Consider the following 19,016-nt stretch of genomic DNA (forward strand, 5'->3'; position numbering starts at 1 on the left):
CAGAAGAGGAGAGGATATCCTGTCACCCACTGAATACATCACTTTATCCAAGAATTACCTGCAGAGCTGTGATATTAACAGCCAGGAATGATAACAAGAATGATGGAGCTGGCCAGCACTCTACAATGTCCCTGGTTTAGGCAGCTTAACATAAAACAGGGATCTGACACTTCTGCTTTGACCATTTCTTTGGATTCTGACTCCAATAGGAAAGACAAGAAGCAGAATTTAACATCGCATTGACTCCACCATAGCCAGCTGAAAAAGGGTTTGATGTCAACCTAAAGGTTGACTGACCGATATCAAAAGCAGCTATGGAGACAGCAGTTGAATTACGAGTATTTGTAAAAATTAATGAATAATTAAAACCAGTCCATCAGTAAGACAACTAGTGAAGTTAGTCCACCCGCATACACGCTTACAGAGAAATCCACTTCGTCGTGCTGGAGGACTGGTCTACAATTAGCAGACCAAAACTTCATCAGAATTGAAAATAAGGCTGAAAACATGCTAATTACTTAGTAAACCAAACAAAACTGTAGCATTCCTCAATGCTAGCCTGCCTACGAAGCACAAGGGCACTGCTACAGCAGCTGACTGGGCAGTAATCACCGCTGGAAAACGCATTTCACAGGCTGTTAACCTGATGAATTTGGACATGCAAAGCAATGATTGTTTCATTACGGCATGATAAACGACAGCCATGCATTTCCCTTCGTGGCCCTTCCAAGAGATTCTCCAGAGAGCATTCACTGCACTACTGAGCGTGGCGCTTCGAGCAGACTGGCACGAAAGTAAGGGAGATGGAGTAGGAGGTTCCCATCCAAATAGTATTTTAAGGAGCTACTTAAACACAACGTGGAATAACACCAACAGGCAAGCCAAACTACTCCAACAACAGGTCAAAGCCAGCCCAAGGAGCATGTAGCTGAAGAGACAGACAGAAACCAGGCACTGAAATAATTAGTGGGTGCCTGTAAGCAGCATACAAACTCTACATGTTGGGACTGCAAGGCTTGTGTGGGCAGAAGACGCCACAGCAATCATGATAAGAGACCTCAGCTTTCAGCCTGTTGTTATCAGCACAGCAAAGGAAGACAACAACAGCAGGACAAGAGCCACATCCCTGCTCATTATCCGGTTACACTTCCCCATCTGCCAAGCAGAGCATCTCCCCTACCTGCTGAGGACATGAAGAACATCCTGAGGAGCAACTCAACAAAGAAACAAGCATCCAGCATCTAAACCTTCTCCTTTTCAGCTGAATTGCTTTAAACCAGAGCCCTGGGCAGATTGATTGGTGGCACCTGAATGACATTTTCATAATGAGCAGAGCCTGTTGCTCTCTTCATACCTGAAATCAGTTAATGCTCTAATAATAAGCCAGGCCCTCTTCTCCTTGGGTGCAAGGTAACTCAGAGTGTTTGAGGCCCAATCTTGGGGAAAGGGTGGCAATGTCTGCAATAATAACTTAGTAAACCACCTTGATCCTGATTTGATTTAAGCTCCAAGAACTAAGCAAGTATGAACTTGCAAGAATTAAGCTGAGGGGGCTGCAGCGAGAGTGAATTTGAGGCGAATGCACAATGAGCTCGTTCCTGCAGCCACTCCTCGAGGCAGGGCTTACAGCAGTGCCTGGTGTCAGGGCAGACAGAGTTGGGTGAATGTGCTGTGTTTGTGCAGATGCTGGTAGATAAAGTGCTGTCGCCGTGACAGAAAATCAATGTAAACCTCGGTAATGTGAGGAAAGAGATAAAGCGGGATAATGGGTAATGTACACAACCAAAGGCAATTGCAGAGGTAGAAGTTAATTTAATATACACTCAAAATACATTGCACTATAAATAATACATGATAAAAAAATACAAACAGGGAAAAAAAATAAAATTAGTAACCATAAATCCTATTTTCTGAACATCTCTTCTGGATAAACAGCGAGAAAGGCATCAGAAGGTGCTGCCAGAAACACAGCACTTGTACAAAATCTCCTTGGAGCCATGAACTGCTGAGACCACTTATCGGCAGTCTATTTTTTAGACCTTGGGAACTTCTTGAACTCGTCCTGTTCCTTGAAGAAAATCTGAGCAAGGATGTGGTCTGCTGTTGCGTGGAAGTAGTCGTTCATGCGAAGAGTTTCCAGCTGTAAGGAAAAGACACAGTATCTTAGAGAGAATAATCGTAGCTTCCTGGGTATTTTTACAGCATTAATGATACAAAATATTGAAGTGCATCTCAAATGGAAGTGAAAATGAATGACTATAAAGGTATACAGCTAACAATAAGCCTTACACGGAGCTCTTGATATCACTGGATGCTTAGGTTAGAAAAATACAGCCTTTTTCTGGCTCCTCAGATGCAGAGCTGCTTAAAGCATAAGATTATGTACAGTTGGGCTTTTCTGCCTCCTCCTGTGAAGTTTTCTCACCTCGTCGCCTGTGCTGTAGGCTAGAATCAGTAGCAAGTCTTCATCACATATGCTTTTAAGGTAATGCTGGGTCCCAACGGGGAAAAATATAACATCTCCGATGCCAATGTTGAAGCTGCTGGTGGCTCCAGAGGAAGTGATAACTCCAGCCTGTTGCAAGGAAAGCAGCAGGATCTAATTTAAAAGTACTGTTTTGTTTTATCTTACTGTTACCTTCTTCTCCTACTATTCAGTCTGAATTCTTTTCAAGAGCACGTGTGATTTCTCTGAACAACTGAGCAAGAAGGACAAATTCTGCTCTTTAAACAAGCCCACTTTGACTAGACAGGCTTCCACAAATGCAACTGAGATCAAAATTTCTATTGAAAAGGAATGAAGGAATGTGTGGACACCAAAAGTTTTGTAATAATACTAATTGAAGTGTGATTAATAATCAGGGATGAGGATTCGTTAATAGATCTGTGATTATTATCCAGCCAGAACTCCACTGGCTTGCCCCTTACTGAGGTAGGGAATTACCTGTCCGCAGCCGCTAATGACGTAACCCATCTCATTAGCATTGAAGTGGAAATGAGGCTGTCCCAGCTGATTGTTGAATATCCTGAGAGTTGCTAAGGTCAGGGTATTTTCATGCTGAAAAACAACAAAAATGTTCAGAGTTTGTTACGTCCCTGTTGTACATCACATCGCGGTGACGAACCTACACAAAATGCATTCGATGCCTTATTTTTAGGGAGCTAAATGCCCTATTTATAAATACCTTATTCAATGCCTTATTTTTAGGTAGCTATTCAACTGCAAGCACTTACCTTGTTCAGTGACTCACTGAAGATTTTCTCGGTTTCATTCAGCCCGGTGCTATTTCTGCGGTAGCGAGCCCACTGGAAGATGCCTCCCGGGAAATGATATTCTCTGGACCCTTCAACCAAAGACATAGCTAAATGAGCACTTACAGCAAGCTTTTGTGAACGTTGTTAATGAACTTTGGGGAATTACTACATGCTAAACTTGAAGCCTTGAATCTTGTGAGCCTCCAGAACAAAAAAGAAAGCCCATTTGGCTTAACCACTAGGCGCTATGCCATCTCCTTTGTTGGATGTTTGAGTGGTTAGATCACCACAACGGAAACCTCAGACTGGAACTTTTCCACCCCAAATTGCTGTCAAGAACAACACACATAGCTTCAAGTGTATTTTTTTAGGCCTTCTTGAACAGACCGTGCTACTTGGCACCAAGTTTTGCCGTCTGTGTTCGTTAGGTGCTCCCTGGTAATCACCACACCCAGGCTGCACAGAGGGATGCTAAACAAATCATTATAACTCCCCGTTCTTCCAATCCCCTTAAATTATCATTACTCTCTCTACTTTGAAGCCACGTTTCAGTGAAATGTTTCCAGATCCCCCTCGACAAGCACTGAGAGCTCTTCCATCCCGGATCCTCGGATGCGTACCTTTGAGGTTGTAGAAGTACTGCCACACCTGGTGGTCCGGGGACTGCACGTAGTCGGCACTTTTTACGAGCTCGTCCAGGTTTGGAGGGAGGTTGACTGCTTGATCTTCCACTTGTTTCTTGAAGGTCCTGATGAAGTTGACTCCACCTTGTGGCTGCGGGACACAAAATGCGGAGCAAGTTGACAGATGCGCAAAAGCAAACTGAGGGATTCAGATTGTATTTCTTCAGACATTTCTTCATCTCCTTAGCTGCCTCGTCCTGTCAAGGCTTTGCTTTGCCCTCTCCCATCAAATTCTTTCAGGGTGGGGAGATTTATCACAGTTTTGTGCAGATTCCTCAGACTCAGCAGAATTTCTGAGCCTTGATGAAGGAACACTGCCAACTAGTTAGCTCAGATTAGCTGCATTTTAACAAGGAGGTGGATTTATCTATAGTTTCTTGAGACATTATTTTACCACAAGATTCATCAAGGGGTTGTTGGGAGATGAGCTTTGGGCTTCAGTACATCATTTTCCCTTCCATCTTTGGAATTGTGGAGGCTCCCCCATGAGCTGTGAAGACCCAAAAAGTTTATTCCTCCTCGTGTATAAAGCAGCACAGGGGGTGGCACAGAGTAAGTGTACGTCCCTCCACACTGGGGGAATTGAGGAGATGAGCTGAGATAAGGGGAATTCTCCCCCAAAAAAAGGACTGCCATGGTAACGTCAAGAAGATTAGGCAGAGGCTGGTTATCCTAGCATACCTTTAATGCTCTTGCTGCTATATCCTCTGGGGTAGAGAAGAATGCATCATCTACATCCAAGGTCTGAAGCTCTTCGTGTGTCGTGAAAAACAGCAAGAACACGCAGTCCTCTGTGCCTACGTTCTTTATCCAGTGCACGGTGTTTCTGGGGAAGAAGATCACCTGGCCAGCCGTGACATTGTACGTGGTGACCCCGCTGCCGTCTGCCCCAATGACTCCAATCCAGGCAGTGCCCTGTAACACGATCAGAATTTAACAACAGCAATGAAAACTTGCTCGTTTCATCTATATGATCCCAAATTCAGATAGGCTCTTAGGAGAAAATGGGTCCTGATGCACCCTCCTGCAAGCTTTAGTTAAATTAAATCATAGGATCACAGAAGGGGTTGGGCTGGAGATCTTAAATCCCAGTTATGTGCTATTAGCATTAACTAAGAGTAATCATTCTTAGAAATACAATGAATAATTGATATATATATATATATATAAAAATACGTATACTTCCAAGGAAAGATGATTTTGTGTTCAAATTAATTTTGTATCTTGATTTTTTTCTCACTGTTTCTATTTATCTTTTTTATTTTTTTAAATTTATTTTTACAGATATGATATTTGTCACTAAGGTGAAGTAGAGCAAAATTTTTCAAAGATTTCAAAGATTTAGAAACAAGCAGGAATACCTGCTGCAGGTAGCCGTGTTCATTGGCATTGAAGTGCCAGTGGGGGACCCGGAGCCCTTTGCCTTTGATCCTCAAGGTGCCAAAAGTCATCGAAGAGCGGTGGTTGTTGATACTTTTCCCAAATTCCATTTCTTCGTCGTTTTCATACTCGTTTACGTCATTCCTGAATCGTGCCCACTGAATTTCACCACCGGGGAAATTATACACCTGGAAAGTGAATCAAAGTGGATAGTTTTATCAGCTGGGGATCTTGCAGAGGGGAAGGGCATATCAAAAGGGTTGCTCTGCTCTTAATACACATTGTTTGTCTTTTTGTTTGCATTCCTAAACACATTTTTATTTGCAAATATATTACATAGTTAAGTATAATGTGTAGGAGTTTAAAGTGTCCAGCTATCTAATTTATCCTTTTCGCTCTTTGCTGAGCAAAATTAAATGTAAGTTTTAAATTTAAATGAATTCAAATTTTAATCAATCAGAAATTATTTTTAATAACAATATGAGATGGATCTTGTCTTTAGAGATTGCTCAAAGGGGAAATTTCTATAAAAATCAAAATAGACTTGCAAAAAAACCTGCATAATTCCTGCAGCTTTGTGACATTGTAAATTAATGTGTTAGCTCACTGAAACAAGGCCATAAGATTCGTTTTTCTTAAGAATTCATAAGAATTTGTTTGAATCCAGTCTTAAGAATAGGAAGTTACTGTTTCTAGATTCTAGACTGGTCAGCTATTACTTAAATAAGTAAAAGTAGGTGACATGAATCCATTCAACTTCTATACACGATGCTAGAATATCGTTGAACAGTTTACCTTGGATTTTGTCAGATGATTGAGGAACTGGAACTTGACATCCACGCTCTTTTCCTCTGGTTTCGTGGAGGTTGTCCCATCGTCTGTAACGCTGACCTCTTTCACGATGTGGGTGGTGGTTGTGTAGACCAAGGCCAAGACCAGCACTCCGATGGCGGTGGTGATAACGCAGGCCAGCAGACAAACCAGGAAGATTTTCATCAGCGACCAGTTGCCTTTTCTTTCCTGGCATTAGGGAAAAGCCCAGCGAAACAAAACAAGGAGCTCTATTAGATTGAACACACGGGTAAAGGTTTGTGATAATTCCTTTGTTATCATACCAGAATCGTTAACCTTGCAGAAACATGCTTATAACCAAATTTCTGGGTCCATTGTAGGGAAACCTTATAGCACGTGTTATAGGGCTGCTTCATTCCATCCTTTCCTTGTTTCACTGACTGAAAACACATCTTCATCAGCCTGGGGTTTTACAAGCACCTGAAGCCTACTGTAGGTATTCTGGCAGCAGAAAACATCTCCTCGATGAGGATTTTCAGTTTTCCTGCCCCTTACCAGTTTTTCTTACAAGCTGCCAATTCAGATGAATCAAAACCATATTCCCCGACCCAGATTTTTAACCTCCGGTGATTCTGAGGTGCACAGCTTGATCTACCTTTAAAAGATTGATTTTCAGGTGCCGAGCGCCTGAAAATGAGCTATGAAAGCTGATCCCTTCAGCTGGACAATGAGAAATGAAATATCTGCAGGTTGCCCTCGGGTTTTAACAAAATGACCTCTTTCATGAATCTCTTTGACAAAAGCTCTTTGCTAATAAATTTCCCTTACCAGTGGAAAAGTGCTCGAAATACCAATGTATTTTACTCAGTAATAATCCCTTCCTCAGTTTAAATTACCCCTTTTTTCAAGCTTGCATTCAATTAAATATTACAACAGCCGTACACAGACCACAGAGTCTCATCAGAGAACAAGGCGTTAGACCTAAATGCGTTCAAAATCCTCATTTTCCAGGCTGGAATGACCTTTAGTTTACAGCATTTTCACAGCAGTGGCGCCGATTCAATCGATTATTTTATTATATTGAGGAAATCGTTGGTTTTGCCGTATTTACGGCCAAGGGGCAGGCTGCAAACACACACAGGGCCCTAGGAGCACTGCGCCAGCTCCTTCTCCACGAAGTTCCTTCAACATCCCAAGGAGCAAAAACTTTAAGGAGAAAATCACAGAGAGTGGATTTTCTCAAGGGCAAGAAAAAAAAATAAAGAAAAAAAAATGAAATAGTACTCAAATGTGTAACTCCGAAGAGATGCTAAACATGACCACAAAATGGGCTTTTAAGTAGCTGTTTTGGTTAAAATCAAGGGGGAATCCTCCAAAGATAATTACTTTGTCATGGGATAAATAATTTAGCTCTTAACTTCAGTGAGGCCAAGAAATAGTGTCTTGCTGTCCAGCTCCTGGCACGTGCACGTGAGATAGGATGTCATAAAACCTTGGCAGCAGAAGCCCTTGGGAGTTTTGTTTTCCTCAGGACCGTCTTAATGGTATAGGATGGGGTCATATGGTGAACTAATATGAAGTAAGGGCTTAATCTTAACTATATCTATTAATAATATTTTGAGAAGACTAAAAGAAACTGGCTGGTACCTCTTTCTTGGGCCACTCTTTTCCTTTGGAAGAGCTTTGTATTTTCTCCCCGTGCATTTCAAAGGCCTGGTTATCCATTTAGTATAGATGAACCTGCAAAAGACAAGAGAAACGTTGACAGAAGAGGCTGTTAATTGCGACGTGTGCTCATTTATGTTGCATTAAGGCCGGGGAAGTGACTCATCGCCTTTGCACGGCAGCGGCACCGAGCGCAGCGCCCTTGTGCAGCGATGGGCAGCAATAGAGAAACTCCGAGCTACGGCAGAAAGGGCTGACACATGGCAACGAGATGAGGCTGAACCACCAAATACTGGGAAAAATAAAAAAAAAGGAATCATCAGAGGTCATCTGGTCCCCTCCCAGAAGGACCTACCGCGGTGAAGTTATAGCTTTGGGTTACACAACCTGCTTTTGCAACAAGCAAAACGGTCGAGGTTCCCAAACTCCTTTGGCAACGCACTTTGCTGCTTACATATCCTTATCATGGAGAAGTTTTTCACAAGGCTAAGCCACTCTTGCTGCAATTGCAGCCCGTTAGGGTTACCCTCCCATCATGGACGTGACCGTGCAGCAGCGCATCCAGCCCCAAAATCTTCCTCCGAAGAGGAAGATGCCTTCCTTCCTCTGCTTCATTCTGTGAAAATCCAAGTCTTTCCTGACCCCGTTTACATCCCCTGACTTAACAGACAGGCTGCTTGCTAGGTAAGGGAAAAATAAATAAATCAATAAAATCACACTTCCCTCTCCTTCATCATTTCAGCCTCTCTCCTCCTGATCTTCTCCAACTGCACCCCATTAATGAAAATCATGGAAAGCACTAGACAAACCTTGTTAACCCCAAGTGCCATTCTCCAACCATCCCAATGATTCCTTAAAAATAATTTAATATGGACCGTGATTCTTCGTTTTGAGACACAGAAGTGTTAAATGCTGTTACCCTGCATAAAAGGAAACTAGGTTTGTGTGATACATAGTGTTTATAAATACTCTTTTTTTTTCTTTTGTTTTTTCTTCTTTTGTTCCTTCTCCTCTCCTCTCCTCTCCTCTCCTCTCCTCTCCTCTCCTCTCCTCTCCTCTCCTCTCTCCTCTCCTCTCCTCTCCTCTCCTCTCCTCTCCTCTCCTCTCCTCTCCTCTCCTCTCCTCTCCTCTCTCTCCTCTCCTCTCCTCTCCTCTCCTCTCCTCTCTCTCCTCTCCTCTCCTCTCCTCTCCTCTCCTCTCCTCTCCTCTCCTCTCCTCTCCTCTCCTCTCCTCTCCTCTCCTCTCCTCTCCTCTCCTCTCCTCTCCTCTCCTCTCCTCTCCTCTCCTCTCCTCCCTCTCTTCTCTTCTCCTCTCCTCTCCTCTCCTCTCTTCTCTTCTCCTCTCTTCTCCTCTCTTCTCCTCTCTTCTCCTCTCTTCTCCTCTCTTCTCCTCTCTTCTCCTCTCTTCTCCTCTCTTCTCCTCTCTTCTCCTCTCTTCTCCTCTCTTCTCCTCTCTTCTCCTCTCTTCTCCTCTCTTCTCCTCTCTTCTCCTCTCTTCTCCTCTCTTCTCCTCTCTTCTCCTCTCTTCTCCTCTCTTCTCCTCTCTTCTCCTCTCTTCTCCTCTCTTCTCCTCTCTTCTCTTCTCTTCTCTTCTCTTCTCTTCTCTTCTCTTCTCTTCTCTCTCTTCTCTTCTCTTCTCTTCTCTTCTCTTCTCTTCTCTTCTCTTCTCTTCTCTTCTCTTCTCTTCTCTTCTCTTCTCTTCTCTCTCTTCTCTTCTCTTCTCTTCTCTTCTCTTCTCTTCTCTTCTCTTCTCTTCTCTTCTCTTCTCTTCTCTCTTCTCTTCTCTTCTCTTCTCTTCTCTTCTCTTCTCTTCTCTTCTCTTCTCTTCTCTTTTCCTCTTTCCAGCAGGAGCTTGGCATTAATGCCAAACGGGACAGTCCACTGACCACAGGTAACTTGCGTCAGCCCTCTCCGTCACACTTTCTCTTTTCTAATCTGGACTTTATTCACCTTCCCTCCATGGTATTGCTACCTGCTTGATTGCTGCTGATGATTTAAGTAAACATCGTATCTTCACAGGCCTAATTTATTAATCTCTGCAGGAAACTCATGGACCAGGGTTTTCCCAGGTCTTCCTTTCTGTCAGTAAGGGACTACAGTAAACAATGAGGGACGTTGGTGCCCTTTTATTAGCTTTGACCATTCTTCTTCCTTGTCTCTCCTCTTTACGCTCTTCCAAAAAGCACAAAAGTCAAAGGTGACTATGGTTAAGTGCAATTCCACCTGATTCCTTGGCGCTTCCTTCTTGGAGACCCTTGGGGACTACACGCCAAATTATATTGATTTTCATAGTTCCATGTAACGATGTCCTACAATTATTTTTCAGATCCCTCTATCCTGATGAACATCCAAATTCCTGAGTGTCTTTTTCCTAGCCTGTTTTCCCAGGATTTTGCAAACAGACCTCTGAATTTGGTGAAGTCGCTTTTTCCTTCTAAAAACCTTTAAATCCTTTAAATCCTGTACTTCACACTCTGATCAAAACCTGACATCCTCATAGCCTAAAAATATCCTGGATCTACTCTGTTCAATTGATTTTTTTCCCAACAGATATTTGGTCAAATAACATCTCCTTGGGGCAAATTATTCAATTATATTTTTTACAATGTTTTTTTTTTCCCATCTCATCTTTTTGTGGTTTGGTGGACTTAATGGCAGGATCTCAATGTAATAGCACTCGGGCTTTTTTCTCCCTTTATTGCCACCAGGAGACTTCCAGCAGATTCTCTCCTTTTATTCTCTAAACTTTGACGCAAAGGTAAAGATTCACAGAGAAATGTAATGAAAAGCTTTTCTCCTTTCTCTCTGAACACCAACTCTCTCCGCACAGATTTTCTGACTGTAAACGCAACCGAATATTTTAAGTAAGGAAAGAAAAATGAAAAAACGTGGTAGATCAATGAATCAATGATCAACAAGAAAGAAAACCGTGATTTTCAAGGGTTTCACAGCTCCAGGTATGTATATATGTGTGAGCTTCCACAAACATATTTTGACAAACAAATACAAATGCTTGACAGTGTAGGAGTTCACCTCGTTACACAGGAAAAGAATTAATAGTGACAACTATTATTATGCTATTGATAATGAGTGACTACAGGGCTTGCAGTTTTTCAGATCCTTCTTTGCAGGCTAAAAGGGGTATAAATGAACCAGACTACCCCTCAGCTGGCAGTCTTCGTGATATCTGAACCCTGAAAATAAGTTTTCTTATACCAGCCTCTTTTCAAATCGGTGTGAACTGATGCTGAGAGATGCCCTGATGCAAATTTCCAGAGGCAAATACAACGGCAGCACACAGCTATCCCATTTAAAGCCCAGCATCACAAAGGGTCTTCCCCTCGGAAGGACAGAAATCCCAGAGACAAAATTCCCATCCGCCTTCCTCCCACCATGCCAACCCTCTGTCTTACCCCCGCTGGGATCTTTGCAAGGTCTGAGAGCACAAGGCTTGTCCTCATCAAAGCCTTAACTGTCCCAGCTCGGTTTTACTCATTTATATACACACTGCAATTCAGGAAGTGCTTTCTGCAGAAAAGATTTCCTGTGTATGCAAATACATACGATCACGGACACTTCTGTACATCCTCAGCAAACACTTCTTGTAACTTGCTGAGAAACGGTGACATTCCTTCTGACAACTCCTGATAATTTATTATTTCCTCCAAGCGCCGGACTCCGGCTTTCTGCCTCCCTTCCCCACCCTGTCACTATCGAAACAAAGATTATAGCTCAATAAAATGCCTTTTCCCTGATCTAGCCTCCAGGAAACGAACACCACTGACAAGTTGGAAATGGCAATTATTGCTGTTTGGTCCTTGACTTACATACTCATTTATTGCTCCTGAGTGGTAAATTCACTTTTACTGACAAGAAAACAAAATTCCAGCTATAACTGCAAGAAGTGCCTCGTGTGTGTATCCTAAAAGTTACTTTTCCGTTGATATATAAGCAATCAAAGCCCTCTTTAAAATACTCTTCATTGCTGATAAAATTCTGATAAGAAAATAAGAAAAAATCTAATAGGCTGTGCAACTATGATACCCAGAACTGGACAAACAGTTTAGTTTATTTATTTTATTATTTTTATGAAAAATATAAAGACACGGGGCTTTTTCCATGAAATGTTAATTTTGGTTTAATTCCATGTTCTTCTAAAAGTGGTGTCTCCTCACATGTTGTAATACCCTACTGGAAGCACTAATAACTCCAGGTTTGAGATAACTCGTGAAAGAAATGAACAGGTACAGAAATAATGAATAAAATGTTTTTTTCAGAGCAGGCACTGGTCCACCTTTCAAAAAAAATGAACAATGTACAAGCTGACAAATTATTTAAATTACACAGTATTAAACTTCGTAGGTATCAGCTTTTTTCTTCTTTATTTTCTTGACGATCATCACTTTGCTCTTGTTTCACATTGGTATCTTCAGGAAGACTCTTAAGATGTGACACATGGTGTAAAGCCCTAAATTAGGAATTATGAAGGCTTTAATAACAGTGTCTAAGTAGTTACAATCAACACAAAATCATGTTTTACTAGCAGTTTGCTTACTAACAGTTTATCAGTTTGAATTGTATTAGAAACAGTTCCCATCATCTTGTCTAACTGTCCAGTCATTCTGTTTTAGAGATTATAAAACAAATTAAGATTTTCTTTTAGGAAAAGAGAAAATATTGTGGGGAACTGAAATTCTAAACACGTCTTCTCAAATATGGGCACTCATGAAAATTATTAAATTATTATGGAATAGGTATTTAACTCGGTGATAAACGTGTTAAATCACGTTATCAAAGAGCATATCAGTCTAAAAGTTACAGTATTTTTACACAAACCTTTTAATTTCACATCACAGTATTATACTGTGACACTGACTTTTGTTGAAACAAATGCTCTGCGTAATCAAAACCTGTTTTCCACTCTGCCTTTTCTCAAAGTTATTATTTCTTTAGTTACTTACGACTTTCCGGTAGGATTGTTGTTAATTATTCACAATTTGCTTATTCTTAACATTTTTCAGATCCCACAACAACTCTCTGCTAATCATTCTTTCTCTCTACTTTCTGAAAACAGTGAAAAATCAGAAAATCGACAGTCACTTACTTCTGAATAGAATTGGTAAGAGGGATTATCTCGCTGTCACAGAGTTTTAATTCAGCATCTCCTTTTTCAAAAAGCTAAAAAATAAAGTGTAAACTGAGAAACATACCTGAATGTGACAGAAAAAAAAAAATATAGCACATTTCATTGGAAAGGATTACCAAAAACTTTATGGAAACACAGAATAATTCAGGAGGGGTTTAATCCAAGTTCCTGTGCAGCTATGATGTTGCAGAAGGTTGCTCCCCCTGGCCCATTCCTTATACATATGCATGGAGAATTCATTCACTACTGAGTATAGGACATAAACTTTAAGAGCTGCATGTAAGAAGCATTATGAAAACGTTATAAAGAAATTAATCTGTGAATTTTGAAACATAAGGGACGCAAAATACTGAATCACTGATGCTAAAGCAGGCGAGGATAAAACACTTGAGAGTGACTTTTTAAAAATGCGATTCTCAAATGCCCCTGAAAGCCTGATATTAATTGGGACATAATCAGGAGGCAGCTTGTCCAGAACACATCAAGTGGCTGCTGTAGCTGGTGCTCGAGCAGCAGGGGAGCGTGATGTGCTCTGTTTCGGCAGGATTTTCTGGAATGTCGCCACCTTCTGGATAAGCAGCGCTTTCTGCACAGAGACTGATTCACAACGGCGGCAGGAACAGCAGAAAGACACGGGGCTTTAGGGCACAGCCATTTGGATCTTGATGCAACCTGGATGGAATCTGCTGGCAGTGTTGTTTTGAAGCTGACTGGAAAGCTCAGCCATAAAAGAATGTAAACAGCACATCGATACTGACAGGAGAGTACAAGGAAACTGACTACTTACTTTTTCAAACTCTTCCTTTTGCTCAGCTGTTTCGTTCGGCTTTAATCTTCCCTGAATTGCTTGAAGCTTGAACAGCATTAGCTTCAAGGCTTCCAGGGGTCTGTGCTTATGATCTCCAGAAAAGATGTTTTCCTAAAGCAAAATCCAAAAGATGTGTTGATTGTGCACATAACAGCAACATTTCTTGATCAGTACACATAAAAATTCGAGGAAGTTTTGGAGTTTCCCTCAAACAGCTGAAAGGCAAATTTGTGAGTGTTTCTCTCTACCTGCTCTTTGCAAGTCTATTGATAAATTGCACATAAATCATGCTACTCTGGATCATCTTAATTTATGCCACTGTAGAGTTAGAGAAGTCACTGTAAATCCATGCATTTTTGTTTTGTTTTGTGCATGTATGTTCTGAAGCAACACAGAAAGGTCTCAGCCCTGGCTTGTGTAAAATCATTCAAGAATATTATGGCTGTCAGCATCAAGTCCTTTAAATGTTATGGCAGCAATGCTGGAACATCTTTTAACATCTTATAACTAACAGAACAAGTAAGCAACATTAATGATAAGCATAGATTCATTCATATAATTAGCACCTTTGTGATAGCTGCTCATTCAATAATAAAACACAAAACAAGCAAGCAAAATAATTCAAGGTGCCAAACTTTGTGGGTCATCAAGAAAAACTCTTTTCTAGACATGATGCCAAATTCATTAGAGAGAATCATTTAAATTACTCATGCAGATTGTTAGGTTCTGTGTCAAACAACTCCGTAGGGGAACAGAAACGTGTGCCACTGTGGACTAACTTAAAGGATAATGCTTTGTTTTTCTGCAGGATGGGAAAAGAGAATGTTAGAGTGGTTAAGATTCAAGGACAGAGGGCAGAAAGGAAAAGCAACATACCACGACAGAAATGAACGTTATGCCTTTGAACTAGAACACTGGGTTCGGGGCTCATCTCCCTAGCTGAGGAAAGGGTAATAGAAATGGAAAGGGTTCATATAATTAAAATGAAAGACTGAACAATACTAAGACTGCCAAGAAGGCGATTAACATGTAAGAATGGGATTAAAATAATGAATAATCTAAAGAGAGTTGATTCAATCCAAAACCCAATTCCAGTGCGAAGGCGTGAATAATAATATATTAATTTACCCCTTGAACTTGACTCATACCCAGCACGACACCAGCAAGGCTCTTAAATAGGAAGCATTTAATAAATCTATAATAAAACATTTTTTTCTTTTACTTTAGGCAGGAAAATTACTGTTTAAACTAAATATGGAATGTAAAAGTAAAACTAAGTGTTAGCTCATGGGATTTAATAACTTTAAGAATTCATCATGCTGAAATACGACTAAATTATGGCAGTTTGACTTTCTACTTTGTACATTTTAGGAGAAGAAAACCAATGTAGAGGTATCTCCCCTTCTGATATTTACCAGCCTTACACATTTGGGGCACTCTAAGCAGTAAACCCTCAATTTTACTGACCTTGTTTTTGTCATCTAAACAGTCTTCCAAGAATTTATGGATGATGTCTGCCTTGGGGAATGGCAGAGGATTGTTTCTGTCCTCCCAGCATGCAGCCACTGGTGATTTGCTGCACCGACATTAAACATGCAATGGAGAAGAACAACAGGTTGATAATCTGAAAGAATTCAACAGTCTTTCTGATGAAAACTGACTATGAGAGAATCACACTACTACTTTTTTCCAGTTTTGCCAGTTAAATCAAACCCTGAGTAGCCATAAAAAGCCACTAACTAAATAATAATAATAATAAATTAAAGACAACTCATTTTTAGCTATAATATAGCATACAGAGGTGTTTTTCTTACATCTGCAATTATATATTCAACACCCAAATAAAAATAGTTATTTTAATAATATTTTAGTAATAGGAATGTTGCAGATTGAGACTTCTGCTTGCCTGTTAAATATAACTAAATTATTTCATTTTTCATATTCTCTTAAATTTATCAATTTAAATTCCACTGAATAATTGTTCTCTTGAAGTAAATACCTTTGTGTATCAATGATATATAAAATATATTATTAAAAGACAACAATAATATTGATAGCACTCTTTGCAAGACAGTGGAAAAGGGAAAGTAGTGCACTAATCTGACCTCAGAATATCAAATATTTAGCACTAGGCAGGAAATCTAACAATAAATCCTTTATGCATATGCCGTATTACCAATATTTATGAACTCTACACAAAAGGAATTAAATACATAATGCATTTTTCTTAACAAAGGATTTCGTAATCTGTGTTTATTTACTTACAAAGCACCCGGAACATTTTCCCAGGGTCTTTCTGCCCCGAGTATATCTGTTGTAGAAGGACTGCCATCACCTTCCAGAGCGTTTGACAAACCTTCATTGGAACTCTCCAGATCTCTGTCAGCCTTCAAAGTGAGCAGCTCAAGTTGATCTTCTAAAAAGCAAGGACAGAAAGCCCTTGGAGAGGATTGGACACGTTATTTCCGCACTACTTTTAATTTTATGCAATACTCAAAATTACTAGAGATGAATTAGCACTGGAAATATTTTACAGATTGTGTAGCCACAGCACAACACCTTTGCTTATGTTGGTATGGCAATAAAAAATGTGAATCAGCAGTACCAAAAAGATGTTTCTAGCTGGGAGAATGTTTAAAGTAATCAAGTTTTTCTCTTCCTACATAAAACAAGTGCTGCATTCAAGATTATTTAATGATTATATGCTTTCATGCTGTAGAAAATCTAATTACATTTTCTGTAGAAATGTAATGAATTCACCAAACAAATATTATTTATTAATCCTGCAAAAATTAAGTTAGTTTTCTTATTTGTATGGGTTCTTCTAACAGCTTTTTTTAAAGACATGTGGGAGAAGAAACACAAACGTATACATGAGTATCACATATACAATCACACAAAACTCACATTTTAGAGTAAGTTGAGACAAGCACTAATCACGACAGAGACATTCTCATCTATTTTTATACCCACCCTTTTCATGATTGATAGAAAAATTCTGTTTGGGAAAAAAAAAACGATATATGCATGCATCTGAAGTCCATCTTGCATACATATTGAAAAGGTGTTTGCAGACATTTGTGTTATCTGGCATTTTGTGACTTTGAATTCACAACATTTTAACTTAGCTTTTGCACCTAACCTCTTGGAAGAAGGAAGAGATCAATATTTGTGCTTTGCATAATGAAGAAAAAGCATAGACATCATATAATTTAATGTAAAGCTTGAAATTCTATTCGAATATTTATAGAATTACTGTTGTTATCTTGCTGTAAGATATGCCACTGTGATGAATATTCTCTGCTGTAAAAGGAATGCTTAAATACTCACTAATATATGAAGATTTACAGTATAAAACCTGTGCAGCTTGGTCATCTAACTAATAAATGCTTTGAATCACTTGTCAAAGATGGAACTAAATAAATCTGCCGTACAGTGCAGACTAACATAACGAGAGCTTTTGTTTGAAAATGAACACATCTTCATTAGCTCACCCTCAAAATTCAGAAACAATTGTGAACTCTAGTTACCTCCAAATGACTGTTTGGTGTGCTTTGCAAAGGAGGTACCAGATTGGAGGAGTGCATCTGGGCTGTCATACTTGCAACTTTCTGCTACTTCGTTATCACCTGTCAGATCCAGGCAACCACTTTTTTTAAGAAAATCAGCACCGTCCTCATCTACGGAGCACTGGTTTTTCAGCATCTCAGAAATCTGCGAAGAGGAAGCTTTGCTTTGGGTGTTAAAAGTGTGTCCATCACTTTCTTTAGTCACAGCAGAGAAAAGGTTATGACTCTTCAGCCAGACTGGGTAGTGAGAACTGGGAATACTGCTTATCCCTGATACACTTAAGTCGGACTTCTGACTGGTAAGCCACCTTGGGTAATTCTTAGCAGGAAGAGTGGCAGAGTTCTCAACAGATAAGGGTCTGGAACTTCCTTTTGAGGAGATAGAGTACTTGTTAGGTGTAAACACATCATATTTCCTTCTATTGAAGGGTTTGTGTACATTCTGATTAGCATCAGCTTTGCTGTTCTGCTGAAGACAGGAACCCCTTTCAGTATCGAGTGACACGGTGTGGGAAGGGCAGACAGATTTTTTAAGTGGCCATCTGCTCCACTCACTATTTTGTCTTGATTTAAAAGGCCTGCTCGGGATGCAGGGCAGCGATCCATCTGCTGGAAAAGCTAACAGATCATCTGTCGCAAGACTAATCGAGTCTGGGTCACATTCCATCTCCCCTCTACAGGGTGAAGCAAGAGAACTTAATCCGACGTGCTCATTACAGTCATCCAACGCTGAAAAACAAAGACAGTTTACATGAATCGCATAACTTCAGGCATACCAGAATGACACACTTGTAAGATCTAACGTGGAGTAATAAATTAAAGCTGGGTGTATTATTAACCAAGGGGTACTGAATTCTAGTTCTTGCAGGAATCGGGATCTTGATAAAAAAACCCAGCAGTTAAAAGTTACGTCACCTTTTGGAATACACATTTACAGTTTGGAATATTTTCTGAATGCAATATTTGCACCACAGAGAATGACAAATATTGCTAGCCATGATCAAGCATCATTTATTATACCACGAAGACTTGCAGGCAGTCATACAGGGAATACTCCACCAAAACAGCTGACATGAGACAAGGAATTGCAAAACCATCGGCAGTGGAGGGAAACAAACAAAAAAAAACAACCAGAAAACATCAAAACTTGTTAAAAGACATACTTGCAGAAAACACACAGTGTTTTCCTTTGACGTGATGCTTTGAAAACTCCGCTGGTTTGGGAGTACTTTGACACAGGCAGATCTTCCCAGTGGTTATTTCTGAAGATGTGAGACTTAGATCAAAATCTTCGATATAAGCTTGCAGCGCCTCAGATGCAGAGCTGTAAAGCTTGTCCTTGTATTGAATCAAACTGCAGGAGCACGAATTGCTGCTGCCAATCCTGGTTAGAAGAACAGATACTGTTGAATCAGGAGAGGAGACACTGCTTTTTTTATTAAGCTGGTCATGGTGTTTATCCAGATTTCTGTTAGAATCTTCACTCATTTTTTAATGTATCTAAATGGAAAAAGAAAGTCCAAGTCATCACCTGCACTGAAATAACTTAAATACAGTTTAATATAAATACAGTTGGTTCTCAAACTGTAATGTATCTATGATTTTCTTTTTTTAGTTATGTAAAATGTCAGTAATCTAGAGGAAAATAATATTTAGCTATTCGACTTCCTGCTTTTCAAGTAACTTAGTCATCCATAGGCGTCACGCCTAGAAAAGTAA

At 40.1% G+C, this 19,016-nt stretch overlaps 2 protein-coding genes across 2 annotated transcripts; both read right to left on the reverse strand.

Moving 5' to 3' along the window:
- Positions 1-1,904: 1,904 nt before the first annotated feature.
- LOC309890356 (uncharacterized protein) lies at positions 1,905-7,843 on the reverse strand. Its single transcript, XM_082784114.1, has 9 exons — positions 7,758-7,843; positions 6,114-6,338; positions 5,300-5,506; positions 4,620-4,853; positions 3,876-4,029; positions 3,235-3,344; positions 2,945-3,058; positions 2,426-2,575; positions 1,905-2,140 (listed from the first exon to the last, which is right to left on the reverse strand). Exons 1-9 carry the CDS (start codon positions 7,833-7,835, stop codon positions 2,027-2,029), a joined length of 1,386 nt encoding a protein of 461 aa, XP_082640240.1. The 5' UTR covers positions 7,836-7,843; the 3' UTR covers positions 1,905-2,026.
- A 4,063-nt stretch (positions 7,844-11,906) lies between these two features.
- LOC309889773 (lung adenoma susceptibility protein 2-like) lies at positions 11,907-18,785 on the reverse strand (the record flags this gene model as incomplete). Its single annotated transcript, XM_082782802.1, has 7 exons — positions 11,907-12,242; positions 12,879-12,952; positions 13,708-13,839; positions 15,196-15,304; positions 15,994-16,144; positions 17,259-18,026; positions 18,461-18,785. The coding sequence occupies 7 exons, from the start codon at positions 18,783-18,785 to the stop codon at positions 12,140-12,142; spliced, it is 1,662 nt and encodes a 553-aa protein (XP_082638928.1). The 3' UTR covers positions 11,907-12,139.
- Between the last annotated feature and the right edge of the window lie 231 nt (positions 18,786-19,016).

This window comes from Aythya marila (assembly GCF_965140915.1).
Source record: "Aythya marila genome assembly, chromosome: Z".
Taxonomy (NCBI): domain Eukaryota; kingdom Metazoa; phylum Chordata; class Aves; order Anseriformes; family Anatidae; genus Aythya; species Aythya marila.